General features: G+C 39.9%; 1 protein-coding gene across 1 annotated transcript in view; it reads left to right on the top strand.

Annotated features, from left to right (window-relative positions):
- kif5ab (kinesin family member 5A, b) overlaps positions 1 to 8390 on the top strand; it is a 53325-nt gene extending 44935 nt beyond the window's left edge. Inside the window, exons 25-29 of the mRNA XM_070842972.1 lie at positions 2056 to 2311; positions 3223 to 3287; positions 5877 to 5904; positions 6300 to 6412; positions 8323 to 8390. Coding sequence (XP_070699073.1) covers positions 2056 to 2311; positions 3223 to 3287; positions 5877 to 5904; positions 6300 to 6399 — 449 coding nt within the window. The 3' untranslated portion in view covers positions 6400 to 6412; positions 8323 to 8390. The remainder of the gene's footprint in view (positions 1 to 2055; positions 2312 to 3222; positions 3288 to 5876; positions 5905 to 6299; positions 6413 to 8322) is intronic.
- Positions 8391 to 12124: the final 3734 nt, after the last annotated feature.

The raw sequence follows: 12124 nt of genomic DNA, 5'->3' as shown, positions 1-12124 counted from the left end.
ATTAACATTCAATATTGCAGAGTTATTATGACATCCCCATTTAGGACATTAACTGCTGTCTTATAATTCAGTCCACAATTAAATTTCACACGCAACTGTTAAACAAAATGTTGTATAATTCTAAATTTTTGAGTCATATTGTAGTTTTTCTCAGTTCCTGAATTATGCTTTTTGAGTACTTAATGCTCAATAAATACAATCACCACAGTAATTTATACTGTGCAGCACAACAACTGCAAAAAGCTCTAACTCATGCCAGTGCATCTTTTTCCCCTCCTCATTGCCAAGACAAAGGCAGTCTAAGGAAATGTATCGATATGACTGAAATTGAAATTCTGTATTTTATTTCATGTAAACTTTACATCACTAAATGTCTGATTTTCCTCTGCAGCCCACAGAATGATACCCATCAAACCTAATGCCATGCACGCATGTTTTAACAAAGCATATTTCTTCACTCTATAAATCTTTTAGCAACAGTTATGTTACGGGGAAAATGGCTAAAGTCAAATGTCTCAATATACTGTTAAGATCCATGTAAATTACTATTGGAACTATTGTAGATATCAAATAATGTATAAAGTAATTTAAGTATAAGTCCTCTCCACCACTTTACCACTTAGGCTGCACATGTAAACACTTTTGTCTATCTGGCAGCACCATTTCCTCTGCTTCTTATCTGACATTTGAGGAAACTCTTTTGGCACGGTGCACCCAACCCTTTCATGTCTCTGCTGTGTGATTTCCTCCCGGGAACATCCATGGTTGGATTTGCTTCCCTCACACTCCATCATCTGTCATCTTCCTCCTTCCCCTTACCAGAACACCACATTATATTACACCCCGTTTTACCCCTCCTCCTCATGCATGAGTGAAGACAGGTTTTCAGCACCAATCTTGTTCCATGTTGTTCCTGAAATTGCAAGTATCAGAGCCTCAGATTCACTGCTGATATGTCTCATACATAGATACGAAGGAGAACTCTCAAAAACTAAATTCACCAACAAGAGTCAGTTGCTGTGAATAGTGACAACATTTCTGATTGTACCAAAATGCTCAAGTTTATGAAACATATATACTTGAAGTGAGTCGTGCTGCTTAGCTGGAATAATTTGCATGTAAAGATGAACACAATCAGCATGCTCCTCTGAGAACAATACAATTTATTAGAAGAGCAGTGTAGTCTATTTTGATCTCATCACTTCATCACTGCGTCACGTGAAGATAATTGCACTTATGCTTCTGAAATCTCGTGTGAGAAAATGAACTATCGATTTAAGAGTGTTTCTAGAATAATGAGTTTGAGGATTAAACCAAAGCAAGTAAGAGCGACTGTGGCATTGAGTGAAACATTAAAGAATATTAAAAAATGGTAAAATATAATATCAACACATTTTTTTAAATGTATTGTTAATAGCATTTTAGTATTAAAAGGAAGCGAAAAGGTGTTTTGGGAAATATCAGGATGCACCTTTTATCTCTCAGTCGGCTGGAGGATGTGTTTGCGTTTGATTGACAGCAGCTGGCAGACTGCCAGAGTGTTGCTGTTACACCGTAGGAAACAAGAGACAAGTAAACAAACTGTAGCCTGCGTGTTATGGGCAGACAGTGTGTTGTAGGTGGTTCAGAAGAAAAAGGACCACACAGACGGTAGGTTTACATGCTGTTTAATGTAGTGCAGCTGAGTGGATAATTCGCTGTCCTATTTCCGTGGTGAATGTTTATTTGGTGGACGGTATTCGGTTGAATTATTGTAGAACTGAGAGGCACCATCATGAAACCAAAAAAATTACATAAATTGCTTTGATTTTTTTTTTCATAGGAGAACAGACAATTGGTTTACAGAGCAGATCTGTGTGCTGTACCGGGCAAAAAAGCAATTAATTTCAGTTAGACTTCAATATATTTTCACTATTGCAGTCACATTAGAAATGAATTATCTTGTGCCTCGGACAACAGTTTAGCACTATCCCTTAGGGTAAAATAAATGTGATGTTGTGTCTCCTCTGGAGGAATGGATCAATCAATAGATCAATTCTGTTTTATCACAAACAGCCAAGCCAGTGCGTCCTGGCCATTACCCAGTGTGCTCTCCCACCAACCCCTTCTTCATCCGAGGCTACAGCGATCACCCCATTGCCTTCTACAAAGCAAATTTCCACAACAGCAACAGCCAGGAAGTAGCCGCTCCCGCTGCTCCTGCAACACCAGAGAGTGAGCCCAGGTTACCCGAGACTGACTCCAACCAGAACAGCCCCACCAAACACTCCCAAAACAACGATTCACATGACAACGCTCCTCAGAACAACATGTGAGTAAACAAATGTGCATGTGGTAGAGTTTGTCATTTAATGAGACAGTAAGACAAGGACAGTGCTCTGCTTGCAATTTTGATACTGCCATACAGGCGCTTCGGGCAAGAAGTCCTTCTTCAGTGTTCTGGCAATGTCACAATAAATATGCACAGGTGGGGTTAATCACAGGTGACCACAACCAGCACAACAAACACATCCCAAGAAGGGGGATCCACAACCCCTACAGACACAGAGTCTGTAGATGTAAGAAATGAAAGCATGAAAAACAACACAAGTCACAGAACATTCACTTCACAAAAAACAAGCAAAGGAAATCTCCTCATTCATCCCGCTGGGAATATCAGGGAAGTGTGTCCTCCTTTTGGAGAAGGATTCTGTCCATATGATGATTTCACATCATGGACTTAAATACTGCACAGGTTATTATGATACCACATCTTTGTACACATTAGTTTTGACTCTTAACTAAAGGTCCACTCACCAGCTCTTACCTGCATTTCACTTTCTTAATCTTAAAAATAGAAGCATCACAAGATTATCTAAACATCAAGACCCACTTACTAGTTTTTGACGGTGCTTTCAACCACAGCTCAGTCTTTATGGCAATGATTCACTGAAGAGGACTATGAAATGTAGTTGATCATCTATAATAGATACTGAAATTAAAGTGCAACGCTTTTGAAAACAGGCAAGCATTTTACAGTTTGTTGTGCTTCTATATGTATGCGTCCAACACAAGCAATTTATTTTAATCTGTTTTCTGACATTGATTTATTATTATGTGATTGTGTGAGTACTTGGATACAGTTGCATATTTCATTATTTTATTCAGTGTAAAGATCAAGATCAGGCTTTTGAGACACTAGACCCACAGTAACATTCAAACATCCCTTTCTCCCGTCTGTAGGCTTCCAGCTGAACCACTGAGCCAAGCAGACAAGAGCACTGCAGAGATGCTTGATTCAGAAAATGGTGAGCCCTGTTTGGATGAAGCCTGCTAAAGTAATGAGAAATATTGTGATTGAGATCAGCTGGGGGTACAGTCACTTCTTATTATGACCGTTTTCTTAAGGGTTTCCATTATGCCATCATACCAGCCATTATGTTTGAATGTTGTTTTATATTCTCATACAGAGTGGTGGCTGTTAAACCAGTTTACAGTGATTGCCCTGCTGCTATGATAACAACTTTGCCCGCTTTTTTTTCAACTCGCTTTTATCTTCTTGTAATGGGCTCGTAGACGGCAGTCTTGACTGTAATTCTGAGCCATTGGTGAGTTAGGACGACGGTGTGAGTATAGGTCAGCCATCTGTGGATAGTTTAAAGTGCCCACCGTATATTTATAAGATTTAGCCTAGGAATTTTCTTTTTTTGATTCACTTTGGACTACGGACACCATGAATTCTCTTAGTTTTTAAAAAGTACTGCTGGTGCTACTTGAGTCCTTTGTGCATCTTCATGTGTGTGTGTGTATGCGAGTGTGTGTGTTTGCTTCCTTCACCAACAGACTCTAGAGGAGATAGATAGGCTTGCGATGTCATTACTCTGCTAGACAGATAGCCGGCCAGACAGGCTGAGTGCCCACCTCAGCCTGTGACCCAGTGATGACAGTTGTAGAGTTGTGTAACAACGGCACACCTCTTCGATTCTCCAGGATTATCAATAAAAGTCAGAAACAGGGTCGGAGCCGATAGATCAGTTGGCTGCGACAGTGCCCGGCCTACTGTTTATCATATCATATCAACAGTTATCAGTGATGCTGTCTAGTTTTAGTTTTTGCTTCCCATGATGCTGTCTCATAGGGTATTCAACCCTGTGAGCAGGAGGATTGATATACTGTCTTTTTGGCGTAAAAATAACTCAAGTTTATTACTGGCAGCAGTTCAGATGAGTCATCTCAAGAGATTTTTGAATATTTGTACTGTTAAACTTAGAGTTAGTTTGCAACCTTTTTTGCATTTATTTGCTCCAGTTTGACTTTGTTTTCAATGTTTTCAAAATGCCATATGTTTTATTTGGTACTTTTCTCCAAAAGTACCAAACATATGGCATTTTGAAAAGAAAGTGTTTGTACACTGTAATATATTCTGAAGTCAAACTTCCTCCTCCAGTCTCTCCATTCATTTTCACTCTGGGATATAATTCTACTCAGTGTCATGAATTTCAATAAGAGCTTATGGTTAAGTGTTAAACTCAGAGCCAAAGAGTGCTGTAAGGCCTCTACCCGAAATTTATTACTTTTTCGGTAGTTTTTTGAGGTGTAGGCTTGACAGTTCCTGTTAGGATAAGATTTTTATTAACTGTCACAGCTTTTTTTAAGAGATTAAATTGAACAGCCTGTTAATCCAGTCAAGCATGAGGCCCCTTGATAATAGCCAACTCATCAAATTGAAGCAAAGGGCACACAAATTAAGTAAACTCTCTTCCATGAATAACAATGAATAAATGCACATAGACTTCTCAGTTGCTGGAGATGGCTGAAACTTCTTGCTATGTCTCTGTGTCAATATGCCACATAAAAAGCCAAGTGAATATTTTGTGAGATTAATCCCCGTCAGGGTAGTTCAGGGAAAGCACAGGCCTCTAAGGATTGTAGTTATATAGTAATTGCGAGGAGTAGGAGGACTTTTGACATAGCACTCGCCATCGAAACGCCTGGAAAATGGGTTCAGTTAATCAGGCTCCATAGAATGTAACTGTGATCCAAGAGCAACAAAAAGAGTCATCCTAAAAGCCCAATTTTCTGTGCAAGTGCTGCTGGTCTACCAGGAAGGACAGCTTCTGTCGTTTGATGCCCTTTTATGCAAGGAAGCTCTCTGGGTGGGATTTTTTTTTAAACTTTCAGCACTTTGTTGTCAATTTTAGCTGTTCCAGTGGTGCTGTAATAGTGGTAGACGCAGGGCTGTCCTCATCAGAGAAATGACAGAGTTGATTGTTTGTTCAAATCATTTTCCTGAGCAACCTCTTGCAGGCGTGCCAATAAAGACCTCTCCAGAATAACAACAGCATTGGTCATTTGTTTTAACGGTGTGAAATGATTGATACTCATGTGTAATACCATATGCTCTTATAGCACTGCAAACACTCTTCAGGAGGTGGTGATTGATAGTTACAAAGACCCCAGACAGCAGTCACTGTTGGCTTCTATTAATCACCAATCTTTTTCTGATCTTAACAAACTGATTTTACTTATTTACTTATATAGTAATCCATACCTTAAACATTATGTAATGACCATGATCACAATCTCTCCCTCACATTAACCACTTACATCGGTTTTAGTTGCCTGAATTTGTGAAAGGTGCTGCTGCTTGCTGATTGGGTCACCAGATCAGTAAAAGCTACACTGACAAACACACTGTTCAGTCATTTATGTATCAGGTCTGAGGACCAACACACTGTGCAGCTGCTTGTTCCAAAAGCCATCTATCTCCAATGGCTTTGGGCTGAAATTAAACCCGTATGTGTCTGTGACAAACCCACCTCTTCCCTAGTTTACACACCACCAACCCTCTCACTGTGCACCTGCCTGCCTCCTTATGCACCTCTTTCTGTCCGCAGGAAACACCACAGATATCAATGACAACAGGTAAGACTGGAGCACCTGCTGCTGCTGTTGCCTTTTACTGCTTGCTGTCATGTTGTCAGTGTCGAGCAGAAATCTAAAATGTAACTCATGTATGATTTTGTAGAAACTGATTCTTTTTTGGTTTATAGTAATAGTGGTTTTGGGCAGAGGACATGTAGACGTATGGCACTGCCGCCTTTATTTTGCATGCACTGATCTCCCCTTGTGTTTTAACAGCAATAACTATAACATCACTGATTTGCTTCCCTCACTGCTGTGTCTTTCTGCTCCTACGCTGCCCCCTTGTTGCTGTCACTGCTACTGCTCCTCCTGCTTCTGCTGCTGCTGTGGATGCTGCTGGTGATGAATCTGGTGTCGGTGCTGCGGCCACCTGTGATCCCGGTGTGTTCTGGTAGCATGTGTCTGAATGTGACTTCTGTGTCCAGAACTGACGTCTGTGACAATCAGGACCAAGCCAAACTCTACAGCCTGCAGCCGGAGCCTTCAGCCAGCTAATAGTCCTGAGCAGGTAAGAGCACAGAAAAACAGAGCAGCTCTTCAATCTATTTGCTACAGAACACAGCTTCAATGAGTCAAACACGACTCATTAAACTTGGAAAATCTCACGAGTAACCAAGCAACAGCTTAACAATCGAAAGCTTACACCAGTGAACCTATCCATAATAGTTTTGAAATAGCACCTGAAAAATCCACCTGATCTTTTCTATAAGTGTAAGACAGAAAGAGGAAAGAAAGAAAACATGAAGAATAGATGAAAAGCTTTGATGTTACATGAGCAGCTTTTTTCCATCAATTGTTAGTTATTAGTTGTTCTATTTGTATTCATCCCCTTGTGGAAATTCAGGATGGACTTACATTCACAAATAACCAAATTGTATGACAGCCTGAAGGTCTTTGAATAGCTGAATTAAACATTGTGACTTTTTTCAGTTAGTAATAGGATGTTTGTAAAAATTCCCTCCAATACTACACGTGTACACATTTATTGTATTTATTTATCGTAATCCTGCATAGGTTAGCTACCATAGTTACTATTAGCTCACCTGATCGAGTTTGTACTATACTGGGGTTCAAATCTGGTCAGGACCCTTTGTTGCATGTCACACCGCCCCTTTCTCACCCTCATTTTCTCTCTGATCTATCCAATAAAGGCAAAAATGCCCCAAAAATAATCTGAATAAATAAATAGAAATGTCAAATAATGGATAAAGGATTACATATAATGTGCGCACATTTGTTACATAATTTAAATGCATGTGAATGCTAATCCTCGTTTTGAATGATGACAACATAAAATCTTACACATGACATTGGCTTGCAAATTGCAGATACATTTGCGAGCCCTACAGGGCGAGTATGACATTTGTTTTGATTATTGGAACATGTCAAAGTTAACAGGAAAGGAAACAATCTAATGGTACAAATTGCAGCTTGTGTGTTGAAACAAGCCCCTGGCATTAAATAAATACTATTAGAATGGATACATTGGGTTGGGAGCAGATCCTGTATTATGAAACATCACAATGATTTTAGAGGTTATTGGGTCTCAGCTCTCTGCTGCTGCTGTGCAGGATTTACCACAGAAACCCTGCCAGCTGCCTGGGACTCACTTATTTTCTGGGGCCTCCCACGCTAAAAATAAATACCTACACTCACTGACTGCAATGACTGAGACACAAAAATAAAAATACCCGACCAACAGCATCTGTCACTCACTTTTTTTTGCGTGGAATTACTTCATAAATCCCAGCTGAGGGTTAAAGATTATAAACATTTTAAAAAATATTGCTCTCAGAAAGACCCATATGAGAAAGTGGAATTAAATTATCAACAGCTCTGGGTTTTTACTCCAACCCACTACTTCTGCTCTCACAGTGTTCATTTGGTTGCTTTTTTCATGTATCCAGGTTACTTATATTGAATACCACTTGTCACAGGAACAACAGAGTGAATGAAAGCACTAGTTTTGCAGAACTAATGCTGTAATTTCATTCAAACCATAATCATTTTCTACTCTCGGCAAAGCCAGTGATGTGCAATGTGCCGACTCTCAACCTGCACGCTGAGGACTGCTTAAGCGCTACATGATGAAATATAAAAGTTATTCTTACTTTTCAAGCTCCGTAAGCCGGCATGAAGTTTCCTGCTGAGCAAATATAAGTTTTGCACAGTGCAGGTGAATTTTACATCCTATGAAGTCTAAATTTGGCCCCAGAGTTCTCCACGCAGTTCCCAAACACAACTAAAGCTCAGCGAAGACACCAGAAATAAAATGACTTGCGACGTGTTCCCTCTGGCAATGTTAGCATGACTCACTGGCTGCTGTCTCCTCTTTTCTGCCATCGTTTGCTCTCCCTGTCTCTTTCAAATGTATCTCACTGTCGCTCTGACTTTCTGTTTCTCTCTCTCTCTCTCCAGGCAGACGGTTTTTCTGGGGCCTCCTCTGTAAATCTGCATGCAGCTGATCACTGTCCCCCCAGCCTCCCCTTCCTCTCCCATCCTCACCTGCTGTAAACAGACCTCTGTCTCTCCCGTTCCCCCTTTCCTCCCCCTGCTTGCTCCTCCTCAATCTCTTCTCCTTCCTGTACAATGATGTGGGGTATCTGTGGTATCAGTTGGATATATGGCAAGCACTGCATCTCAAACGGCCAAGCTGACAGCTTACATGCATAATGCTGCACGCTCACCCCCATGGATTACAAAGGGACCACCAAGTAGGATGGTGGGGAAAAGAAGGTGCAGTGTTGTAGGTGACCACTAGGGTGTGCTGTTTGTCTCAGTGAGGGGACATAAAACCAGTGCATTCAACAACAGGAGGGGTTAGCCTTTATCATTGTTATTATCATTATCATTATTAAACATGAGTATGGACCTGAAAACTCCAAGTTAAGCTATGTGAAACAACATGAAAACAGTAAGGTCCTTGAGCTCACTTTACTAATATTTCTAGTTTTCTAGTGCATGTTGAAGTTCGATGTTGGTCTTCAGCTTTTCTCGGAAAATACATGAAAGCAGAGGAGAGCCAGTGAGGCAACATAATCATGAAATTTTTCACTCTAAACACCAGAACAGAAGAAGCACTGTACGTAAATGGAGATGGGAAATTCAGTCTTACAAAATAGTTGTGTTTACAGCATATGGCTGACGTTATTCTATCTTTTTGTTATGATTTTGTCAAAGCAACAAATCTTGTGAAAAGACAAAAAACAACAATCCTGCTCATCTCTCAGTCTTAAGTCAACTGAAGATGTAAATCCTTAAAAACAAACCTTCGTGTTGTTGTTCCATTTTTTTAAAAAAAAGGCTCAGTAATTTCCCAAAACAAATGGGTGCTGTAGTTTCTTGCAAGCATCACTTGCAATCCAAAACGCAACATTACTCATTTGTGAATGTTTCCCCAACATGTCAGGATTATTACAATTCAGATTTTTAGAAACAGTATCCGGAGTTATAGTACCAATATAGTACTTAATGTTTGTCACATGTAGGCTGCTGTTGCCATGTACGATAGATAGACCAACACACAGGACCCACAACACACTAAATCATAATACACACGACGAACCCGTTGTAGTCGAAACCTGGCCGAGCCTTAATTTAATGAGAACAATTTCTCACATTTGACCTTTTTACTAAAATTAAACAAAGGTAAATTAGGTTTATATATAGTACAGTATGTAACTCCTCACAGCTCTTCAAGACACTACAGTTTTATATTTTGGTACGTTTAGAGGATATATTTCAGATACTTTGGATCCATACTATGAAGTGTGTTAGATTAAGAGGAGTAGTAAACCAAATAACCCCTATATCCATATACAATAGCCGCCTCTAGCACTTTTTGTAAAAACCTTTTCAATCTTTAAAAGTTCAGATGCCTCCAGTCGTGGCACATCTCACCAAGAGCAGGAAGAACCGTAGTGTTAATTATTAAAAATATTATTTGAAATAAAGCGCTCAAATATTCAGTGGCTATCCTCAGTCACTGCAGCATGTCTGACTTTTGGTACACTGGATTCAACCAGTCTGAAGAGCAACTTCATCTGAACCGTGACAGATGTGTAAAACATGATTCTTGATTGTTTTTAAGAAAAAATGACTGTATCGTAGTAGAGAGACTTTTAAGCTGTTTATCATCCCTACAAAATCTGCCTGTCAGGGATCGTCTGTGAGATATTGAGTCATTGTCATGTCAACCAAAAGCATGGCAGAGTGGGAAAAAAAACAATTGTGTAGCAACTATTTTTATACTGCTAGTTCTACTTTAAAAGAAATATATATTATTTATCATTTGCTCTATTACTAATTTGCTATTTATTTTCAATTTATAGCAGTTGCTGAATGTGAAGCGTTTGCTGTTGTTTTGACGTGTAAATGTATCACGTCGACAGGCTTTGGGTTTCAGATTTCCACTATTTTTGTCATTGAGTGGAAATGCATGCATGTGTGCAGCTGCTGATCCAGTATGAATTTGTTTAGGAGTTGATTAATCCTACGGTTCTTTATGAACCACCTCAGATTAAAACCAAAGCCCTGATCGTAGTGAGTCATTTAAAGAGGATCTTGCTCTACAATAGTCAATATAAGCTCTGACAGAGGCATAAACCGAGGGTTACTGTAGGTTATCAAGAGCTGATGCAGGCCTGTCTTATCTCTGTGACACACACACAAACACACACACTCAGATATATAATGCCTCATCAGCCAATGAGACATTCGACCTTTGACCCAAAAATACAGATACATTACATATAATGTATTATTTGTGTGCAGTCAGAGTTGATTTTCTACACACACACACACACACACACACAGAGGGTAAATCACTCCGTGCTGCCCCTTAGACTCTCTCTGTTGACCTCCTGATCAGCCAGTCAGGACGAGAGAGTTAAGGGTGACAGTGGTGTGTGTCTGTATGTGTCTGCGGGTGTATTGCACACTTAATGGGGCCAGAAAACTGGGAGAACACCCACAGTTTGGGGCCCACAGTGTTTTTTGATGGACCCCACTCTGAACCACGTTGTTGTTATTGACAAAACTAAAAGTGTCAAAATATTTGTTTGGTGATGGTTAAGGTTAGAATAAGGGACACAAATAGTTTAGTGTTTTTAGTTGCAGTATGCATTGGGTCTATGGGAAGTCCTCACAAAGATAGCGACACATACTATTGTGTGTGTGTGTGTGTGTCTGTGTGTGTGGGGGTCTATGCATTTTGGAAACACATGAAGCACTTTGATCACATTATTTTCTTTATGTTTGTTATCTTGTTGTTATGGGGGCTGCACGATGGTACGGTGGTTAGCACTGTTCACAGCAAGAAGGTTCCACTTTCAGATCCGCTGGCCGGCAGGTTTATGGTTTGAACGTGGAGCCTTTCTGTGTTTGCATGTTCTCCTCGTGCTCGCGTGGGTACTCCACCTTCCTCCCACAGTCCAAAGACATGCAGGTTAGGTTAATTGGTGACTCTAAATTGCCTGTAGGAGTGTGTGAGCATGAATGGTTGTCTGTCTCTATGTCTCTATTGACTGGCGACCAGTCCAGGTTGTCCCCCGCCTCCCGCGACCCATAAGGATAAGACAATAGATGGATAGAAGGATCTTGTTGCTATCTTTTTTCTGCTATCTGTTGTTAGCTTTGTATCTGGTACTAATACTACTACAGCTCAAAAGGGTCATTGAACTTGAGAAACTTTACATTATCATTGAAGTTGAGTGTTTACATAACCTATAGAAACCCTGAGTTGAATTTGAAAGGCCTTTTTTGTCAGTCTGCTCTTGGTCAATCAAAACCACAAAGAAAACAAGCATTCTCCTGACATGCACTATGGTTGTATACTGAGCTGTAAATGCTTGTATGATTGAGTGTAGCATTTATTTTTATTGTTCTGTCTTATGGTTCTATCTCAAAGTAACCAATCTGAATATATTCTGGCGAGGTGAATAAGATGTGATACTGTAGCCTAAATATGCAGAAAAAGAAACTGTGATAAGAATGGAAGGGTGGTTTAAAAAAAAAAAAAGAGGCAAAATGTCTGTGTTTGTTGGTACATTTGTGTGTTGGCTGGTTTGTTTATAGCGTGTGATTTAGTGCATGCAGTACTTTCTTCTGTAGCTGCTGAGAAACAGTACTGTTATCTCATGAAACTCAAACTGAACCTTTCAATAAAGATGATGCATATCATTATTACGCTGTCTCGTTATTACTCTGCTACTCTAATGAT

This window comes from Pempheris klunzingeri, chromosome 2 (genome assembly GCF_042242105.1).
Source record: "Pempheris klunzingeri isolate RE-2024b chromosome 2, fPemKlu1.hap1, whole genome shotgun sequence".
NCBI classification, from domain to species: domain Eukaryota; kingdom Metazoa; phylum Chordata; class Actinopteri; order Acropomatiformes; family Pempheridae; genus Pempheris; species Pempheris klunzingeri.
This window is presented reverse-complemented; position numbering and strand designations above follow the sequence as displayed.